At 39.5% G+C, this 23,310-nt stretch overlaps 1 protein-coding gene across 1 annotated transcript; it reads left to right on the top strand.

Moving 5' to 3' along the window:
• Positions 1-7,509: 7,509 nt before the first annotated feature.
• Positions 7,510-17,622, top strand: LOC149811260 (uncharacterized). Its single transcript, XM_089994005.1, has 3 exons — positions 7,510-8,225; positions 9,512-9,630; positions 17,081-17,622. Exons 1-3 carry the CDS (start codon positions 7,510-7,512, stop codon positions 17,620-17,622), a joined length of 1,377 nt encoding a protein of 458 aa, XP_089850131.1.
• Positions 17,623-23,310: the final 5,688 nt, after the last annotated feature.

Here is a 23,310-nt window from a genome sequence, read left to right as displayed (position 1 = left end):
AAAGTGGGTGCATTCGGTTTGTGCACTTTTTTCCAACTGGTGGTGCCCACCTTGTAAGACCCGTGAATTTTTCGAGAAAATTATCCAATAGAAGTTGAAATTTCATAATTGTCATTATCTATGTATTTGTACATAAATATGCATATGCATATACATATGTCTCTGTGTATATATATATATATATATATATATATATATATATATATATATATATATATATATATATATATATATATATATATATATATATATATCAAAAACCCTAATGCGGATAAATGTTTATATACGTATTGAAATAAGTGCATACACATGCATATTTCGATGCATCGGTCGTCAAAACCCTAAGTTTTATCCGAATTGCATAAGATCAATCGGATCTCAAATCGAGGAATTTAAACGATGTTAAAACCCCATCGTTTTATGTAAATTAATAAGTAATGTAAATTTTAAGAGGCATGGGTCATACCGAAGATGGTTTTTCACGAAAAATAATAATTTAGAATATATTTTAATATTCGAATTATATTTGAATTTCTGATGGGTTTGAGACCGACTAGGGGGTTGACCTAGCCCATGGTCAACCATAGGTGGACATGGATAACCTTGGAGACCAGCTGGTCAAGTTGACCAAGCTGGGTGGTGGCATTGTGGTAAAATAAGGTAAGACTTTCCTTAGAAATGAATCCGATTGGCCATGTAGGCGGCAACCCATGACACTTCTAAAAGAATTTAAAGGTAGCTAAAATGATGTAATTTGATTGGTTTCATTCCTGAGACACTTCTTGAAAAGTTTTAAAGGCAAGAGGGCATAATAGACTTTATTCAGTGGCATTTTTTAAAGAACTTTTAGAAGATTTGAATGCTTGCTTCTCATAGGGGGCGTGTGAGGCACACTTGAAGTATTTCAAGTATGTCATTGCATGGATAGGTGTGCAATCTATCCCAGCCATCCCTTTTCTGAGATTTAATCTCAGCCACACATTGAAAACCCTACCTATTTAAGCATCCTCTTGAGAGGAAGAGAGAGAAAAAGTGGCAATTTTCTCTCTTTCTCCTCCTCTCCTCTCTTCTCTCTCCCCCACCAAATTCATGAACCTTCATTAGAGCCTACCTTGAGCTTGTGTATAGGGCTGGGTACCGAAGAGAGACTCCTCTCTACACTCTAAGCCAAGAGTAGAGTCCGACTTCCTCCATTCCATGCATCAAGGGTGAGATTTCTTCATTTCTCCATGTGCATTTTCATTTTTGTTGTTCCTTGAAGTAATGCGTTCTTCATTCCTTATGTGTACATGAAACCGAATTCCACAATGCATATATGTTGAGTTGCATGTGAATTTTGCGGATTAGATCTGTGATGATGCTCTTTACTTTCATTTCGTAGCACTAGATATGGTGCATTCAATGACACACACAGAGTTTAAAAAAAATGTATGCATTTTTGTAGTTGAGGCATTTCGGTTGGCTCGCTTTCTTTTCTTTTTTTGTTATCTCTTCTTTTCTTGATGGCTTTGACTCGGGGTTTAAACACACGGTTCAGACTTGGTCCGTTTGCCCAGTTCATACTCAATATTTTGTCAAAACGAGTTTCCCGAATCTAGAGTTGTTAGAGATACCTCTGCTAAATCGACTGTATCGGCCTAGATACTAGTTAGATTTTGGTGTTCTTAAACATTCTGGAAATTCAAGACACAGACCTCTAACTTTGTAGTTAAATGCTTGGCCTGATTCATTTTTCATGGTCTTCTAAAATCTTTTTCAAAAATATAGTTTTTGCATGCACTAGTTCTTCTCGATTTTTTGAGTTGTCAGAGACACCTCTGCTAAATCAACTGTATCAGCTTAGATACTAGTTGAATTTTAGTGTTTTTAAACATTATGGAAAGCTAAGACACAAACCTATAAGTTTTTAGTTAAAGGCTTTGCCTGATTCAGTCCGCATGGTCCTCTATAAATATTCTAACTGTCTCACCACGACGCACATATATATGTTCGCTTGTCCTATTACTTTGATCATTTATGTTAATGAATGCATGTCATGTTATAAATGCTATGTTTTCTAAGACTTGTTTGAATGTCAGAAACTCCGTGGCAAGTTAGTGTGGGTGATGGACTCACCTCGTGAGTCAAGCTCACTTATGTTAGAAATAAGTGGTTACACGTACTTTCACATCTTGTGTGATACATTTCATAAATCTTCATATTAGGGTTCTGACAATGGTTTGAAAGTTGTGGAATGTTTGAACTCCATGGCGAGTAAGCATGGGCTATGGACCCATGTTGTGAACTAAGCACACTTATCTAAGAGTATCACGCCCTAAATATTAAATGATTGTTATCGCCTTCACTGACGAAGTACTCTTTTTGGTTTGTAGAGCTAGAGCTCTTAAATGTTCAAGTGCGACCTCGACATTTTGATCATGTTGCCATGCAGAGAACACAAGGCCGGATGGGCCTAAGTACTTCGGAAGGAGGGAATGTTGCTAGATATGCCTAATTAAGATTAACAGTTGATTCATGATATAATGATTTTCACCATCATAATTGCTTAATGTTCAGTTGCTTATTTATATAATTGCTTAAGGGCTAAAATGCTCAAGTACACTTGGTTATGCACCTAGATGCATATTTGCTATCTAATAATGTTATTTATTATTTAATATCAACCTTGTGTTTTAGGGTTGTATGTTTCTGCTCTTAGTTATAATTAATGAGATGTTCATCATTGCCATTGATTGCTAATGTTAATTACATGGTCATGCTAGCCATTTGATAATAATTCGTACTGCTTCTTCACTTATCACAGTTACACTTGTTTAATCACTTCAAACATGCTAAATGTCTCACCATGATGCACATATATGTCCACTCGTACATATGCATTGCTTGTGATATTTTACCTGTTCCGTCATGATAAATTCACTTGTGTTGTTGCTCTGGTTAATTATGTTATTTGATGTATATCATGTTATAAATGCTATGATTTTCGCAAATAGATTGTCGTGGATGATTTTTCACCAACTTGCAAGAGTACTGATCCCGTTTTATGAGAATACAGGTAGTGACTTCTCGTGGTGCGATGGAGCTCGATGTGTGGTGGAGGACTGAACCCACACTCTATAACTCGAGATCTTGGTAGTTGTCTTTTGAAAAAGAAAATGATGTATATTTCTCCTGTATCATTTTGTAAACTGTGATAATAAAAATGTTTTATGTTCTTGTTGTTCACCCTGTAACTCACCCAGAATTTTCAACCGATTTTCCTTATGTTTTTCCGCTTTGCGCAATGTTTTCAAAAAAAAATACTCTAAAAATCTAAAAGATTTTTCAAGTTAAAATTTTGGGGGGTGTTAAACACCCTGTCCCGACTTTTCAAAGGGTCATGGTGGGCAACGTCTATCCCAACTCAATCTTTCACAAGGTCAATGTCTATCCCAACTCAACCTTTCACAAGGTCGGGGGTAGACATTGCTCATCCCTAAACAAACCCACTATTCATGGGGTTTTGGTCCAGGGTGGGCACATGGCCACCCTGGCCCAAACGTGGCTCCGCCCCTCTAGAGAAATATTATCCAACTTTAAAGAACTAATAAAATGGGGGTTATGTGGGTTAGATGAACTACTTTAATGGAAAGGGTAGATAAGGTTCCCCTGGTTTATAATAACCTTTGCAGGGTGTCGTGTTATTTATTAATAATTTTTGGCAATATGATGAATTTGTATTTGTAAAGTGATACAATAAAACAGAAAACACACGCAGTTATACCTATATTAATAGTGATAATAAATAAATTTGTTCAAATTATAAGAGCATTTAAGTTGAAAGCCTGCTTATTTTAGAAACGAAGTTACAATAATTTTTTTCAATATTTTTCAGAAGAAACAGTTTTACAATCGAAGATAGTAACTATCATTTGATCGGGTAGAATTACAATATGGATCCACAGGCATAAACTCAGTGTTCCACCCCTCGTGAGCAATGGTGTCCAAAATACTTGGGACAAAATCTCAACAAAAAGGTTAAAAAACAAAGATTGGATCACCTGAGACAAAAACTTCACTTGTTCAAGACACCTCTGTGCCTGACAAGCAATGTTTAAATAGGATTGTTCTACCCAATGTTGTCTGTATCGGTGTCAGCCCTGAATCGTTGGGCCACCGATTCAGCTGTATCGGTCGTATACCATACTCAACTGAATCATTCATTCTTATCGGCCAGAAAATTATAAAAAAATTATGTGTCAACATGACACGTGTTAAAACCATTAAAATATTATTAAAATTATTTATTATTATTTATTTTAAAAAAATAACCGATTCAGGATGAAGCTTAATAAAATTCTGCTGATACGATGCGTATCGATACTGATAACATTGGTTCTGCCCGATAGTGTCCATGCAATCAAACGCCCTATGGGGGGCGTTTGAAATATGGGACGAAATCTAGAGTCATGCCGCTTATTGTTTGGAACCATTTTATCATCTACCCAATAACAAAATGCATAATGGCACACGCACACACACACATATGCCATTAGTTTTTTGAAATTTTATTGAACAAAGAGCTAGTACATGTACCAAAGAATACACTTCCAAGTCCATTCGTAAATAAACAAGTGCATACCAAATTATTTTCCCAAGTACAAAACTGAAAGTTCGAGCTCGAAATACATGATGTTCCCTGGCGCTATGGGTGTCTCAATGGTTCGGGTTTACCCAGACCAAACCCTATACGGTACGGGTATGGTGATAAATAAGGGCCTGTTTGGAATCTTGGCGCTGGGATGGGCGTTTAAGCATTTGGTATTCCCGAGCAGTGTTGTGAGAGGCGTACACCTCAGTACCTGAAGCATACGCCTCAGAGGCGTACGCCTCAATACCTGAAGCGTACACCTCAGAGGCGAGGCGCACGCTCAAGGTACTGAGGCGTTGCTGTGATGCGCCCCTCATCAACCTCCGACCAGTTGTGACCACCGACCACCGGAGTTGCTGTGCTGCAGCTGCTGCTCAGTCTTCTCCGACCACCGGACGACCGGCATATCCCTCGCTTCCATACCAGCTGGGCGGGTGGTCCTTCTCTTACTGCCTCCCCTCCCACCGCTTCACTTCCATTCCAGTTGTGAGAGGCGTACGCCTCAGAGGCGAAGCGCAGGCTCAACGCCTCGCTTCGCCTCATCGCATTTAACAACCTTGTTCCCGAGGTAAAATCTTGGTTCAACGCCCATGATGGTCCTGTTTGGAATCTCGGCGTTTATGCATTTGGGATGGGAAGTGAGGGCCTTTCTCCTTTGTATTTATGGATTTGGCAGTAGCTGGCAAAGCAGTTACCACTTCCTCAAATGCATAAACTCCATAAACGCCCATCCCAGTTATCGATCCCAAACATGCCCTAAGAAGTCCAGCGGGAAATACTTGGAATAATTCTACCCAATTAAGACCCGGGTCTGGACCTGAAGGTCCAATTAATACATAGATCTGAGTATAGTTTATAAAATATTATTTTATCGGATATGATTCGAGTTTGATTCATGTAGTTCTTATCGGATTTGGGTATGGTTTCTTTTATAGTATATCCGATTAGATCCTGTTTTAAACCCGATATCATACCAAAAAATTGGGGCTAAGTCAGACTCCACCTGAGTTAAAACCAAACCCGACCCGTTGAAACCCAAGAAGGCATCTCTTTTGCATTTTGAAGTAACCATGGTGAGAGAGAGAGAGAGAGAGAGAGAGAGAGAGCACGCTTGCCCAGCTTTCCAGATAGAGGCCATTTTGTCTGACGAGTCCTTCCACATTAAATGTTATCGTGGCTTTGTATAATTGGTTTCAACGTGGCTCAACCCCTATCACCAATTATTATCTCTTTCTTCAGATTATCATGTAGTAGTATCTCATTATATAAATGGGATTAGGGTGACAAACACATAGGCCCTACTATATAGGTTATTTGTTTAAAGAAAAGAAAAATATTCGTAGCTTTATTCTTTTGAAGTGAGGGAAAGAGAAGAGATCGAGAGAAAAAAAAAAAAAAAAGAGAAGTGAGAAAGAGAAGATAGAGAAAGATGGTGCTTTTGACACGTGGCAGTAGACTAACTTCAATTATGGAATGAACCGGCCATTGGAAAAGGGTCCTTCTTTTTAACCAATGGGTGAAAATAGGGCTTCAGGTCTAGGGTCTTGTGCCTATGCTTATATGGGTTCCCATTGTGCATAACAACTACAATTAGGGTGACTTTGATTTGGGTACCTCTTTCTAGTCTTTTTTTTTAATTAACCAATTGGGAACTTCGTATTACGTATGTGAATTCAAAAAGTCAAGAATTTTTGTGTCATTTTTGACTCATTCATTCAAGAATCTAGATCAAACTAAAAAAAATCAGTAAGGAACGCCAAATAAAGAAACAATTTCTTAATGAGTAATTCATCGCAATTGCTGCTTCTGAATTTTCTGCTGCGTCAAATTACTACAAACAATGTTGCTGTCTGCTTTTGAGCAGGCCTATTCTTGCTACTTCCAGTCAAACAGTCCCCCCCCCCCTCACCACACACACTTTACGACATCGCTTTCTTTTTTTTGTTCTTTTTTCTTTTGTCTTCAAAAAATGTAAAAGAAAGGTTGGCAGAAGATGTTATTGTCATTTTTCACAGATGATTTCTTTAAATAATTACTGCAATATTTGTCTTTTTCAGCTTTCAAAATCTTTCTTTTCTTTTTTTATTTGAAAAAACAAATATTTGGGCATGCAATTTACACCCTTTTTTCATGTATTCATTAAAAACAGAAAAAGAAAACGGTAGAAGACAAAGAACAAAGCTCCACCAAACATGCATTAGTTAAACTAACTAACAAAAAACAACGGTTTTATGATCAGAAGAGCATTTTAGTTTGATATTGATGGGAAAAAAGGCCTTCCTCTTATAGAAAATTAGATGATATATCCATATTAGTTGCAGTATCTCTTCATTAAAGATGTAGCAAGTAGTAATGAAAAGGGGGGTTATTCTAAGAAAAAAAAATAAAAAGAATATGCTTTTAGCTGATTTGATGCTTAAAAAAAATAATATATTTTTAAATGAAAGCATTTAATGCTGTTGCCCTCAAGTCTTATCACCTCTGCAGTGGGACTCTACTGATTGACTCTCTCTCTCTACAAGACCAACAATTCAAAATGCACCCCACCTCACGTTTTTTCTCTCTCTAAATGGTCGCCCATCTCCCTGTTACTACTACTACCACTCCATGATCCTGCTTTTGTCTCGCACGTGTGAACCACTCGTTAGCCAATGAGGATAGAGACTGCAGAAGGGTGTTGCGGAAGTGCCGAGCAATAGTATGCCTGTCCCCCTCCTCACTGTCACCGCCAGCACCACCATCTCCACGTCCCCTACTCCCCCTCTTTCGCTCTCTCTCGTTCACAAAAATGTAATCTGTCCTTCTCTTGCTGGTCCTCTCTCCTGCTAGAGAGAGAGCACAGAGTTGTTTTTATTCCTCAGAGAGAGAGAGGAGGAGGGATGGATGATAACATTGAGAATGGAAGAAATGATCGTCATCATCACCATCATGAGAACGATCATCATCACCATCCCCACCGCGATTACTATCGAACCACATGGAATTTCTCTCAAGATCCCAGCACGAGCAGCAGCACCACCACCAACACCTACCTCCTTCCTCCTTTTGACCAGCCATCTTCCTCTTCCTACTTATCATCACCAGCCTTCAACCATCACCACCACCACAATCAGAGCGACGGCTTCCTCCACAGCTCCACCTTCCTCCCACTTGAAACCAAGACCTCTCAATCCTTCCTCTTGACTCCCACCGATCTCGTCGCCTCCTCCGATTTCCCCCACCATTCACTGGGCATCACCTCCGACTCTCTCACCCTCAAACTGGGCAAGCGCTACTACTACGAGGATGCGAGCGGTGGTGGTGGTTTAGCGAAGCTGGGCCCAATAGAAGAACCCCAAGTATCCGGTTTCTCTCTGCTGAAGAGGGGGAGGGCCTTCCTACCCCACCACCAACCAACACCACCACCACCACCATTATTATCGTCACCGTCGGTTATGGGGACGCCTGTACCGAGATGTCAGGTGCAGGGATGCAACGTCGGTCTGTTGGGAGCTAAGGAGTATCACAGGAGGCACAAGGTGTGTGAGATGCACTCCAAGGCTCCCAAGGTAATCGTCCAAGGACTAGAGCAACGATTTTGCCAACAATGCAGCAGGTGGGTTCCTCTCTCTCTCTCTATTCAGTTGGCAGTAAACGTACATCTCGTCTATCTAGTCGCGTTTGCTCGCTTCAGGTTTTGTGATTATGGATACTTGATCACGCCATTGTTTCCTTTTGTCTTCTGGGGATTGGTGCTGCTGTATTATACACTTGAGGATTTGAGTCTATAAGGGATTCTCAATAGTTTCTTTTATGGGTTTGTGGTTGGTTTCCGCAATTTTTTTGAGAGAGGTTGGTTTCTGCAATTTTAGTCATTAAGGGGAAAGAGTTTGACCTGATTTATTCAGGTTAGTTAGCTTCTTCCTCTTCTTCATGTTATCAAGTTTTTTGAGTTCTTTCGCCTAACCCTAGCTTGCCTATAAAAAAAAGTTTTTGGGTTCTTTTTCTTTCACAGTGTTTTCTTAGAATATTGTTGCATTTTGTATTTATACACTTCTGTTTCGAGTTTTTCTTACCATATGATCCAAAGAAAGCTTCTCTCTCTAGTTATTGATTTTATATGGTTTTCTCTTCATTTTGATTTTACTGTTTTTCTTTTCCTTCTTTGTTGCTTTCTTGTACATGGTAGTCGATTCATGGAGATTTCTGGAATTGGGTTTCTCACTTCTCAGGTGTGTCTCTGTGATTCCCTTGCTTTTGATGCTTGAGCACTTCCCTAGGTTCCCCTTCAAGATGCTGAGGCATTCTGTGACCTTGAAGTAATAGTGTTAATGGATCAAGTTTTAGTGTTAGCGTTCCTGTAATTGGCCTCATCGATTTTCACCAACCTCTTATTTTAGTGCTTCTATTCGTCTGAGATGTTTCTTCCTCGTCATTCTCATACTCTCAAATGTCTCTTTGAGTTTTTTCTATTGCCTTTGTTTATGCAATCCGTTTTGGGATCTGCAACGAATTTTTTGGGTACCTGACTATCTATTTTGTGGTCCACACATGGAAAAGCAATTTAATTAAGCTATCCGTTCCTTTACCATTGTCAGCATCTGGCTATTAGAAGTCTTACTGCAGAAATAGCTCCTTTTTGGGACGTGAAAGGCCGATTTTAACGCTATTTAATTTTGGGCGTAACCCGGCTTTTTAGAAGTTTTGCTGCAGAAATAGCTTCTCTGGGTATTTGTTTTTTTTTTTAATGAAGGTACTTGGTGTTTCATTATCACTGCATTTGCTCGGACATCTGTTTCTCCTTTTTTTTTCTTCCCCCCCTTCTCCATTTTCTTTGTTTGGGTTAATTGCCAAAACTTCTATAGCTTAACATGCCTTGTGGTTTATCTATTGTGTATGTAGGTTCCATGTGATTTCTGAGTTCGATGATTCTAAGAGGAGTTGCAGAAGGAGACTGGCTGGTCATAATGAGCGTAGGAGGAAGAACTCTTCTGATTCCATAACTAAGAATAATCCTCAAGGTATAGCTAGTAATCCTCTTTTAGCTTTTGCATGGCTTGTGTGTGGTTGGGGGGGAGGAGGTCTAGGTTGTCATCTCCATGCCCTTTTCAAAATGAGTAGGCATATGCTTGGGGTATGGGGTACCCTTTTACTTCAAGTCCATAAATGTGTGCAAATATGGGCCTTATAGATTTGAGGACTAAGATTCGCTGAGCATCTAAGAATTATATTATTTGCTTTTTGTGAAAAAAAAAACTATATTACATAAATACTTTGCAATGAATAACTTTTATATATGTTGGAACCGCCTATTATAGTTCTGGCTCTGGAGGCGTTCAATGGACTTCTCCTGCATTACATAATATGCGTGTTTTTAGCTTGAGATAATGCTGATCAGTGCCCTTGGATTTGGCTCCCTAGTTATTTCACAATGCTAATTTCTGGGTCTTGGGGCTTGTTTTACAGCAACCATTTGTTTCGTGTCATCTTTTGACTTAATTCTTAAGTAGATGCAGTCAATGTGATCTATGTCATGCAAATGCTCGATCTTGCTTTCTGTATCATATTTCTTTATATGCTAGTCATATTGAAAACTTCATAGTTCATAAAATTATTGTATCTCTGTATCAGCATCCGTACATAGAATGTAATAATAGTTGCTATTAGATAATATTCTTCATACGGAAATGTCTGTGTGTTTTTGAGGTTCATTCCATGTTGATTTAGTGTGGAATTTGTAATTTTATTTTTTGATCCTCTAGAGGGATTTCTTGCATGTTTTGAAACTTTAATTGTTTTTGCTCATTGTCATTTAAACAAGTCAATGGATTGGTTGTGCATTAAATCATTAGTCTAGCACCCAGGGCTGGTTGGTTCTTAAGCCTCTCTGCATACTGTGTAATCATTAACTTGATTATCGGTTTGATGCACGCTTCACATGATTGAATGTTCTCACTCATATTTAACTGCTATATGTGATTTGTCGATCTTAATAGTAATGTAGCCATAGCTGCACTTACGCTCGCTTAGTATAGTAGACCTCTATTTAGTTGTCTACCACTTTCTCTTTTAAAAGAACTGTTTCCCAAGGAAGTATGTGGGAGTTTATTTGCAAACTTAAGAGTGCTTTGCTAATTCTTCCTCCAAAAAACTGTCATCGGCACAAACCCATAAGTTATGATTTGGATAGTTACATATTGATAAGCTAGATATGACCTTTAATAGCATCACCATTGTTACTTTTCAATTTTCATCCGTGTGATTTGTTTAGGCCTCTAATATTTAGCGCTATTAATCGCTCCAGCTGTCTTCTGCACAAACCCATCCTTAAATTATGATTTCGATGGCTACGTACTGATATGCTAGATTGACATGATATCCAAAATAAACACATTGTGATCACGACTGTTTGGTTTTTCTCTTTTGATTTGTTGATAAGTCTTATTGATTTGAATTGTGACTAAGAGAAGAGTTCTGTTTGACTGGACCTTACGCACCTTCTATGGTGTAAGAAAATATTTGTGCTGGTCAAATTTTGCTTTAAAAGAAAACTACTGGGACTGTTTCTAAAACTTTTGTAATGTTGGTTGTGTTTAATAGTATTATGAATGTTACCGTTATTGATTTCAATGTTATATTCTGATTTTAATAATAATGGTTATGATAAAAATTCATACTATGTTGTTTTGGGGGTCTTCGTATTTGTTGAATGTTTATGCAATATTCCTAATGATGTCTAAAAATCTCCTATTATTTAGTCACTTCTATCAATTCTGCAACTTTTACCTAACAAGAAAATTGTCAATTAGAGTTTTCTTCCCCTCAAATTGTTGGGTTTCCTCTTGTGTTTCATTTTTAAATTTTATTAATGTAGCAAGTGTTTTTCAGTTTCTTATTTTGGTATTCAACTATCAATACTAAATTCCCATTAATTTTTCGCAGTGCAATTCCAACTTAAAAATCTACCCAACTCCAATATTTGTTAACTTTTCTCAATTTGGGTTTGTACATCTTCAAAATCTTTTTAAAAATTAATGTTCATATGATGGAAACCTTTGTCTTTTTTTGTATGTTTGTGAAGTATATAGTTTGTAAACATGCAGCATTTCCAAGATTGCTAAGGCACATATACGATGTGCATTGTATTCTGTTTGAATGTAACTTGCTTACTAAGGTTACCATCTATTGGCTTTAGAGGTTTCATCTGTATGGCTTACTCAGCCATGCCTCTTGTGTAGGAGAGAATGATAGGAACGCCAAGCGAACAACCACCATACTTTGGAAGAGTAGATGAGAAAGTTGGACACTTTCTTCTTCGTTTTCTTAGGTGAGAAAAGTCTTCCTAAAGCTTGAGCAAAAAAGACCCAAAATCTTCAATCAAGATAATTTCCTTTTGAAAGTTCTACCATTGCTCTCCCTAGTCAAACAATCCTTACCTGCTTTCTCTAGGGCAGCTGTCTACTTCATCTAGGTTTTTACAGTTTACAACATTCCCTAACTTTTAGCATTCTCATCTTGTCTTCCTAGCTACATTGTTTCTTTGGCTCCCAGTATTTGGCATTGAAGCTGAACATTCTTGAAATTCAAAGCCCCTTGTTGTTTTATCCATTGTTTTACAACCATCCTGTTATTGTAAAATTTTATGGCTTATGCTCCTAGGTCCAAGCATCGTTCTATGTTTATTACCAAACACCAATCTGGACCTTTTTATTAGCTTATATCACTATGTTGTTCATGTGGTCATTACATCCATTAGAGGCTTGAGATCCAATATCTGCCATTGATGCATCTGAGTCTTATCAACTATTACAATAATGGCTCAGAGATTACCATTGGTTTGTTTGCAATGCTTTGTGAATAGGAGACAATAGTACGAAACCACATGGGAATTATTGCTATGTTAATTGTCTATAACCCAATGGGTGATGTTTGTGTCTAGCTTTCTCCTACTTATACATGAAGGGTACAATTGAATGCGCCAAAAAATAGACCACTGAATATTTGTCCTAGTGGAAAATCAAGGAAAAATAGTCCTGCCGCTTTCAGAGAAAGACAGAATCTTTTCCATTTTTTTCTGTAAGGTGGTCGAGCCTTATAAAAGTGGGACAAATCCTTCAGCAGTACTATTTGTTGGTGTATTCAAATGCACCCGAAAACATAATGTTGCATATTCAATCTAATCTTTACTTTTCCGAGGGTACATTTGATAAAGTAGGGAACTAGAAGCTTTTCTTCTTGGTCTTATCAGAGTGATACTCTTGTTGCATAAATAATGCTCAGTTGCTCACCCATGATATCACACATTTCATATTGCACAATTCTTCATGGACACAACAAGTAGACTGTTATTTTCAAGTATTTGCCAGGAAAAGTGAACCATACACTATATAAAATGCTAGGCTATTGATATGGATATCTATGCTGAAAAAGAAATCATGCGGCATGTGCTTGTGATACTTTTTGTACCATGATATCTAGTGAAAAGCTTTCAATTCTTTATAGAAATCAAATCACTTTTCTCAGCAAGGTGTTTTTCATTCTTGCTCTCCATCAATTTCCCCTGATATCCTCCATCTAATCTCTTGTAGGTTGCTAGTAAAATATATTTCTTGCTAATGGGTATGGTCATTGTTGTGACAAATTTCCAGATTATGACCTATGAACTGTTTTGCTAGTTCCATATTGATTCTGCGGAACATTTGATTATCTTTAGTTAGGGAATCCTACAACCAACATAGGATTGAAATTCTCAAGTTTCTTTTGCTGTTAAGATTATGACATTTCCTCAATTATTACTTGTCATTGTTCCTCTCTAATATTATTTTCATCTTTATTAATTTTGTGGAGTTGTGCTCGCTCTGTTGTCCGTCTGTGTGCACTGGTACATTTTCAAAATTGTTCAATAATGTGAAGAGAAATTTGCAAATGATAATTACTTGGATTGCTAAAATTAATTCCATTATTAATATGAACATTGTTTGGATACATTCTTGTGCTCAAGAATTTAATAATAATTATGAAATATGAATTGCATTGAATATTTTTATTTCAATTTCTAGGTTGCACAGCTTTTGCTTAAGTTGTGATCGTAATTATGATGTTCAAGCTACAAAAGTATTATTTTGAATATGTTCATCAGTTGTCGTATGCATCTTAGTCGGTTTGAATCCTACTAGAGGATAAACCCTAGCTTGAATTCATGTTCTTGTTTTATATGTAATACTGATTTTATTGAGTGAATAGTAAAAGTACTACTTTCTAATGGGTCTATGTTCGTGAGAGATCAGAAATGATGCAATTCCTACGCTAAATAGGCAGTGTTGTGGCAGCATGCATGGAGTATTCATGTGTGTGTGTGTGCACGCCCCCACATGTTTGCACCTGTTAATGTTTGTGCAAATATCAATATGACCAGGCTGCAAAGTTTTTAGTGAAGGAAACATGATTAGCACCTGCCTAGTCCCTTACTAGTTTTCTCTTATAAATTGATTCCAGTCACTAGAAGTTCTAGTGTAAGGAGGTTTTCCTACTTCCATCTGTCCGGATCTCTTGGAAATTCATTAGTTTATTTATTTTCATTCCAGTTCAGTTGTGTTATGCCACCAGATAGTCTAACCATTTCCAATTAGATCTTCCTATTTTTGTCACCATAAGTTCTAGTCTAGGAATTTTTCCTTCTTCCATCTGTCTGGATCTCTTGGAAATTCATTACTGTTTATTTCTCTTGATTCCAGTTCAGTATCTTATGCCACCAGATTGTCTATCCCATTCCAATTAGATCATTCTAATTTTGTTACATATAATTCTGAGACTATTTGCGATTGTTGAAAAGTTGAATCAGGGCGATGGCTATCTTAAGAGGTCACCATTTCCCATTACATGATTGACCTGGTGAGTTTGGTCATGATACAATAAGCGGCTCTAGTGTCTGTTGGTAAAGTTGGTACACATGGTTATGATGCTGAGAGCTACAAGTGATTGTTATGGTGACTGCTAGACTATTGTTTATAAGCAGCGCTAGCGTTGCTGTTAGTAAAGTTGGTAGAAAGAGAATTGCTCAGTTCAACAAGCTTAACAGAAGATACGGCAATCTTGTAAAGAAAATTTTATGAAGTTGGAATGGGAGGCCGAGGAAAGGAGAAAGGTGAAGTGGTGGAGCAGTTATGGAATGGTGGTAACAGACTGGACGTTCTCTAGAGGTGAATACTCTAAGTATTGGAGTTGCATACGTTAGCATACCAACTAGTATAAGAGCAGCCCATGCAATTCGTGATTATCATGGTGATTTCTTGGAGGCAGGTGTGCCACATCAGATCAGAGAAGATCAGTGGCTTGATGATGCTATTATTCTTAAGGCTTTGAAATCTTGTGTAGGGAAGGCAGTGGACTGGAGGAAAACAGGGTTATATCCCGCCTCGCGATGGCGGACATGACATGGGGATGAAGGTTAAAATCAAAACCCTTACGGGGATGGAGACGGGGATGAACTTACGCTTTCCTTCTTCCATCCCTCCCAGCCCCGATCCCCGTTAGTAAAATAACTAAAATATTTTTAGGGATGGCAGTGGACCTGGAAGAAACGGGGCCCTGCCCTGCCTTGCCCCATTTAGATCGGGGATGGAGGTTAAAATCAAAGCCGGTGCGGGGATGGACAGAATTTTGAGAAGGGGGGAGGGTGGAGACCTTATCCCTCGCCTTCGCCCTGGTCCACTGCCATCCTTAATCTTATGAAAAGGAAGAGTATTTATGTACAGAATCTGCACCTCAAATACTGGTTGGATTAAAAGGATGAAAGGAGTGACTAAAAAGACCAGGAGTGGTGGGCAATATGAGCTGGGATATACCACTGGTGGTGACCCATGTGGTCAGCAGGGTCTTGTGTCAAGCTGAAGGCTCAGGATCGAATCCCGCCGGCACATGGGGCTGTCGTTGTTTTATCACGGTTAGGGCATGTAAGGCTGGGTGGTCATGTCTTCAACCCGGAGTTTTACCTCACCGGAAAGCGGGACCATTAAGTGACCTGGTTCTCTGTGAGGGTCCCTTGGTTTCAAAAGAAAAAGGAGCCGAGACATCATAATATATGGACGTGAGGTCCTTCAAAGCAGGCCTGATTTGTCACTGTCATCTTCCTGATTGTATTAACAGGATGGAGAGCACTTAATCTGGAAAGACAACCCTCCTGATTCGGTGCCGGATCCAAACTCACATTGATTTTTTCTTTTGAGAGAAAAAAAATCAATCAAAACTCACATTGTGATGTCTCAGCTATTCAATAAAAAAAAACAATGGCATACATGGTTGGGACGGTGAGATCCACAAGTGATTGTGATGGTGAGTGCTATACACGGCTGTGATGGTCAAATTGGTGAGATAGCGATAATCATGTTGGAAGTTTTGGAAGTTCAATGGGTAAAGTTATATTTGTTGCATACTGTCTTTTGAATCGATTGTCTCACACCATCAGCCACTGTACAGTCATGAGTGCTATTTGGAGCCCTGTTTAACTTTTCACACCCATCCCTTATGCGTTTGGAAGCATTCTTAGCTATCTGCTCTTTAACGTTGTATCAATGAATACAATGAAATGTTACTCTCTCTCTCTTTCTTTTTTGATATATATATCAAAAAGAAAGAAAGATGCATGTGGTGATGTGCTTTCAAAAAGTTGTGTTGGTCCCCCACCATCCAGCTTAGAGCTGCTTAATCCTTTTTGTTGTGGATGGTGTTCAAGTTGCTTGCTTTTTGGCTGGTTTCCTAGTATCCATACACGACCTCAACTTGCATGGTGATTGATCATTTGTATTTACAGAAAGTGTAGTTGGTCCATTGGTATGATGCTTGATTGGTGGCACTCTTTGTTCAAAGACAAACTCGTGTGATATAAAGCACTTATAGCTTACTTTTGTCTTCAACCATATATTGCTCATGTTGTTCACATGATACAAAGCAAATCCCTTACATCCCATCTAACTTGCATGATTTTATAGTGTAAAAACATCTATTAGTGTGGATGTGTTCTTTCCACCACTTTGAGATATGTGGGTTATTCTCAATACTTATACATGACAATAGAAGATAGCAATAGTCACCAATCACCATGACGTTAGCTGTATCATCACATACTTTATACTTCACGGTGTCGTGTCCGTGTATCACCTGGGTGACACTCTGCTAGGTCCGATGTGGTTGCATGACTTTGGCAAAGCCTTTTGAGAGAAATGAGCGTGGTTCTGTATGAGGGTAGATTTGTAATTTCTTTAAATCTGAAGAGCCAAAAGTAAAGCCTGTCAGCTGGATCGAATATTCTTTATCTTTTTTTCTTTTTTCTTTTCCTATTATTTTCAGCATTAATGCTAATGTAGGGGCATAAAAGTCATTTTGGTGAAGGATAAGGGCGTAATTCTCTGACACATCCTGACGTGAGCATTTTTTTGTTTTTGTTTTTTGGGAAACAAAATATTTGGCGTGCAGAAAATCAAATAATGGGTGGCACGCTCCCATTGGCCTACAACACGTCATCGTCGTCGTCAGCTGGACGTGCTCTCTCTCTTCTGTCATCCGAAAGGTCGCCGTCCTGGGCCCCACCTTCCGACCTCTCCTCGCGATCCAGCCTGGCCTTACGCGAATTAATCGCCGAGAATCGAGCCAAGCGACTCGTCCCGTCCGAGACCGATTCTTCCCTCTGTCACGTGCCGGCCACCGACCCTGCCTCCTCCGCGACGCACGCGCACTACCAGCAGCATCAGCAACAGCAGTTCCTGCTCACACAGGCCTTTAATGCCCGGCCCCCGCCAGCTGGCCTGCCTGCGTTCGAGCCGGTGTTGGAACATGGCAATGGCAATGGCACTGGCATGCGCCCGGCAGTTGCAACCACGCTCGACCTGATGCAGGCGCCAAACGTGTCCTCTCAATCTCCGGCATTCCAACTTCGCACTGCAAGGGGCGACCCACCATCCACTGGGGCTGATGAGGATGAGGACGTTGACTGCGATATATGGAGGTCCTTTGAGTGATTAATTGTGATTATTAAGTTAAATGTTGAGGAAATTATGTGATCTGTTCGACTGATCTCTGTCTCTATTGTCTTTTAATTTAAATTTTTTTTTTTTAAAAAAAAACCTTAATTAATTAGGCTTACATATTACATTATGTGATTTAAAGTTTATAATGTGATGAGTTGGGCTGATGGTTAGGGATGGCAGTAGACCCGGAGGGGGAATGGGGCCCCGCCCCGGGGACAGAGGTTAAAATCAAAACTCGTGTGGGAATGGAGGCGGAGATGGACTTACGCATTTTCCTACCCCGTATCTGATTCTCTACTCTTTGACGGTTCGACCTCCTCCTTTAAGGATGGCAGTGGACTTGGGGAAAATGGGTTCTTCATTGCCTCGCGCCGTTTGGACCGAGGATGGAAGATGGAAGACATGAATCGAGCATGGAGGGTAAAATCAAAACGGGTGCAGCGATGAAGGGCAAAATTTTGAGTCGGGGGCAGAAGTGGAGACATTGTCCCCCTGCATTCGCCCCCTACTGATACTGATGGTGCATGAAAGTGAGTCAGTGCCAGGGTATAGTTATGGTGGAGTTGGATCTACTTTGACAGGCATTCAAGTGAAAGTATTGAAAGAGCAGGTTAAATAGTGAGATACTAGAACTGTAAAAAATGGAAATGTACCATGCAAAAAAATATAAAAAAGCATCATCATCGTGTGAATATCCTGATAAAAGTACTTTATTTGAAAAATAGGTGAATTATGGCATTTCGGGATCAAAAAGTTGTAGAAGTCCTGATGTAAATTTTTTTTTTTTTTTTTGCAATGAAATTTTTTTATTTATTTAACTGGGCATAGTGATTACACTGATCAGGGGGGCTAGCAATCACCGAATTAACCTAAGACACAGTGTATGCTTAGACAGGGTCATTCATGTTGTAATAATGATATCAGCAATATTGTGCTGATATTTGTTGCATAGTGTTGGGCTACTTCTCTTTTTATAGGATAAAAGAGTGCTATACCTTAAAAACAAAAACAGGTCTATGTTGTAAGTTCTTCCATTTTCTTGTAACAATTGACCAATTGAAAGCGCAGTGAATGAGACAGCTGGATGGTTAGGTCGCATCATAACCAAGGTGTCTTGGGTTCCAATCCTACAGTGGTTATCCCCTAGGTTTTTTTTTTTGATATTTACACCTAGAAACCGCCTCCAGGATAAGAAACCTAACCACACTGGCTCTGCCTGTCGTACAGTCACTGTTTTAGCAGCATAAAACTCCAAAGGCTTAACCCTCGCCCCCACAGAGTTGCCACTTTTCGGCTTGCACAGGAGGTGATGCCCATGAGATTTGAACCTAGACCACCCGCCTAGTGGCCTAGGCCCCATCCCACTATGCCAAACCCCTTGGGGCGGTTATCCCCTGGCTTGCCAAACAATGACTAACTTAAAGCAAGCAGGCACACTGGGGATCAACAAAGTTCTTTGTTCTTAGTTCAACCAGCTTTGTTTTGATGAGCAAGCTGGGTGATAACTTCGGCAACATTCGAACCAAGACCCTTCAGTTATGATAGCGCCACATAACCATGCAGTTTTCTCACTGGTGCCCTGAGAGTCTTCATTTACACACGTAAGAAAATGGAAAAGCACAAGCAATTGAAGCAACTTAGTTGGATACGAGACCTGGATCCAGCACGTTAGTTCAAGATGCTGATCCTAAAAATAAAATCTGAGTATGAATTAATCCAATTTAAATGGATTGTTTCAGATTAGGATTGATGTTTTATGTTGGATCAAACCTAATCCTTTTGCTTGTTTTACATGTACAGACCTTCTTGTTAGCCCTTTTCTGCTGGATCCAGTATTGTCATCTATATTTCAGATCCAGATTCAATAATCACATTGGATATCATTCTGATCCAGACTCAGATAAGGTCCCATTGCATGCATTTAGGATTTGACTAATCGGTCGTTAGCTAAACCGATTCGAATTCAAAGAACCGAATAAGGTTTTGGGGGTAGTGGTCTGACAAACCCCAGCTTGCCGATCTAAGAAAAAAAAAGCTATTGGTGGTCTGACAAACCCCAGCCTGCCGCGGAAACAGAATAGGACCCCCTCCACGGTTACCGTTTCCGTGAAAAACCCAGAGGCAGCGTGTAGTTTGGCATGCCAAATGACAGTTTCCGCTGTTTGATTAGTTACTATGGGTTTCGTGAAAATGCATGCCCGTCGATGCATTTCTACGAAAAGCACCCATTTTCCGTGACACACAAACGTACCCTAAGAGTAGGAGCCCTTCCCATTGAGAAGAAAACCTCAGGTGAGGCCCCACGACCACCCTGCCTTAAGCGGCTCACCTCTGAAAGCTACATCGTGCACAAGTGGGGTTTGATCTGGTGCCTTCATATCAGCACCCTCACAACCACCCCGCTGGCCACGCGGGCCAAAAAATAGTTAACAGACTTATGACTAGATTATTATTATTATTGCATTAAGACGACATAATCACAAAATATCCTGATTCAAAGGCTCAGGTTTGTCTAAGGACGCCCTCGTCCATGAATCTAAGTTTTTCCTATATCGGTCTTTTTCTTTTCTTTACCTCCCTGGGCTAGACATAGACTCGACCTGAGCCATGGTCTAACATGGACTTGGTCCAGGCAACTAAGATCAGTCAACGGCTCATCATGGTTTGGTGAAACATGGTGTTCATTTGGTTAAGACCATGGCAGCAATATGGGCTTTTTATAGCTGATTTATCGTGGTATTTTGCTACTCAGTCCCCCTATAAATTTCCCAACAAACTGGCAAAATTACATGTACCAGATATATCACGATAAGTTCAGACAAAAAAATACGATATTTACCTGTTTTCTCGTTTTTTGTTTTCCAAATTTCAGCCTCTCAAGTGGTGTTTATTAAGGAAAATGCCTAATCTTTTGGGTGTTTCAATTGGAAAGTTTAGACGATCAAGATTGCTCTCAATTTCTTGCTATTTTTACATAGATTTTGATAGAAGATAAGATTCAGAACGAGGAGATACGTAAGAAGGTAGGCATTGCACCCATTGAAAATAAGATGAGAGAGAATCGTTTACGGTGGTTTGGACATATTCGGCGAAGGCCTAATGATGCTCCAGTTAGAAGGATGGAGAAATGAGAAAATATATTAGTTAAAAGAGGTCGGGGTAGGCCTAGGAAGACATGGATGGAGGTGATAGGAAAGGATATGAATGCTTTGAACCTCACCAAGGACATGACATTGGATAGAAATGATTGGAGGAGAAGGATTCATGTGGAAGACCCATAATGATTTTCTTTTTTGGTTCATATCGCCGACCCCAATTATTTTGGGATGAAGGCGTAGTTGTTGTTGTTTGTTGTTGTTTGTTGTTGTTTTACATAGATTTTGATAGAAGCTACAAATTTTTTATTTTGCTTTTCTTTTCTTTTCTTTTTTTTTCCTTTTTTTGGGTTTTTCCTTTGTTTTTCGTTTCGATCGGTGGCCTAACCGACCTTGAAGTCCTCTTCCCTCAGTAAGTCCACTCACCTTGCCTCTTGCACATATGTTTTTCAAATTTTATTTTATTTTTATTCCGAGAAACTGCTTCAGGCGCATAGACCTAGCTGCACTGGCTCAGCCTGCCATACTTATGGTCGCTGTTCATGCGACCTCAAAGAGTCGCCGAGCTTTGGCTTAAGCAGGGGGGGTGATGCCCATGAGATTTGAATCTAAACTGCCTGTCGAACGGTATAGGCCCCATCCATCAAATATATTGTTTATTTTTTATCTATAAATAATCATAAAAAAAACACCCACAAGAAGGTTTGGTGTAGTGAGAGGGATCCTCGGCTGCTAGACGGGTGGTCAGGGTTACATTCCCATGGGGGTTAGTCTCTTGCATATAAGAAAGAGTAATGCCTCTTACACGTGCCGAAAGCAAGGCGACTCCCTGAGGGTAAGGGGGTGTGCCACGGCCGGGTTTACACCATCAAACAAGCGACTGTAAGTACGATAGATTGAACCAGGTTGACTAGGTCTTTGATCCCCAGGGTGGTTTCCCTGTTGCTCGTGGGAGAAAAAACGATCATGAAAAATAATGTAGGAGGCTCTTTAATTATGAAGAGCAACAGAAGTGTCCATTTCCTTTGTGCCCATCGTTGTACATGTTCTTGTCTTGTGTAGAGGTAGGCGAGAACACAGAGTTGTGTGTGCCTGTGAGTTTGTGACCATTGACCAAGGCGATGGGTCCATGGATGTTCCTGCCTGTTCCCAAAATGCTGGACCCAGGCTAGGTGGGCTATGAACCTTGACCGCCCCATGGCTCATGATATCGATAGTAGATCGAATAAAATGTGTCTTTATACGGTAATGTAAAACAAGAAAAAATTAAATGACGGGGCTCTCCTTGTCTGGTAGAAGAAGCTAGTGCACGTCACCTTGTGTTGGGACGTTGCAAGTTCAAATCCCAGTAGTATCGTTGTCTGCTTAACCCCAGCTTGCCTTTCAAAAAAAAAAAAGAAAAGAAAAAAGAACATGATAGCAGCCATTGTTGTTTGCTACCATCGGGTCAGATACCCAATAATGGATAATGGGGTATCCAACACAAGATGGACAGTGTTTGAGTTTTCAGTGGGAGTCCCAAGCCTAAAAAGGTCTGGGCCTAACCCAATCAGAAAACTAAATGGGCAGGGTTGAGGTTTAAACAAAAAAGAAAAAAAAAATGGATTATTGATGAGAAATACATTAAGATGTTACAAGTGCTTCTTTGTTTTCACATTCAACTTCTACCTAATCTCAAGAATAAGCATAACTTCTGCTATCAAAATACATATCAATTAAATTAGAAAAGATTATTATCGCTATCTCACCAATTATCAAAATACATATCGGTAATCATACCAGGGTTACTGGAAGCATCATACCATATGGGAAAGCCAGCATTTATGAAGGGCGAAACCTGCGGGAAAATGCCCAAATTTTTTTTGAGAAGCGCACTTCCCCCTTGCTTCTCCTTATTTTTTTATTTTTTGTGTTTTTTTTTACTTTTTCTTACTTTTTTTTTCTTTGTTTTTCCCTCACTTTCAGTTCATTTTCTAGGTTACTTTCGGTTCACTTTTTAGGTCGCTTTAAAGACTATTCTTGATTCACTTCTAAGTCGTCCTGTGCTTCCTGCTTCCTAAAATTTTGAAAGTGCCTGGCTTTTTCGCTCTGGTTTTCGCAACTATGACCTGAACTCAATAGTATATAGTTGGGTAAGTTGTCAAACCTTAACAGGTATTGGATCTGACTGGATCGATATCACTACCAGACCCACCAAAAATCCAACTAAAGTGGGCCACTAGATGGGCGCATTAATAGGCCATACGATGCTTTTGCATAATAGAATGCATAAGAGGGGAAATCTTAAGTGCAAGCAAACTTAGGGATAAACCTCCTAGGACCTTTCTTGCTCTCAGGGAAATGCCCAGCTTCAACCTTTCAGCAACCGACGTCCTTTGTTGGTTTTCGAGCCGATCCCATTAACTTGATGGCATTCACAAGTCTCCCTTACCAGATGAGCAGCGCTCTGGTATGAGCTTCGGTCCACCCCTTCAGCATTCTTCATATTTTTTTTTTACATTTTTTAAAAATAGTCGATTCAGGGGGTGATGCCGTATCGATTTTCTGCCGATAAGTATAAGTATCGGATTTGGGGCCGATAAGA

The sequence above is a fragment of the Nuphar pumila genome, unplaced genomic scaffold (genome assembly GCF_984573655.1).
Source record: "Nuphar pumila unplaced genomic scaffold, dmNupPumi1.hap1.1 HAP1_SCAFFOLD_108, whole genome shotgun sequence".
Lineage (NCBI taxonomy): Eukaryota > Viridiplantae > Streptophyta > Magnoliopsida > Nymphaeales > Nymphaeaceae > Nuphar > Nuphar pumila.
The sequence above is the reverse complement of the archived record's forward strand: the minus strand, read 5'-3'. Positions and strand labels throughout refer to the sequence as shown.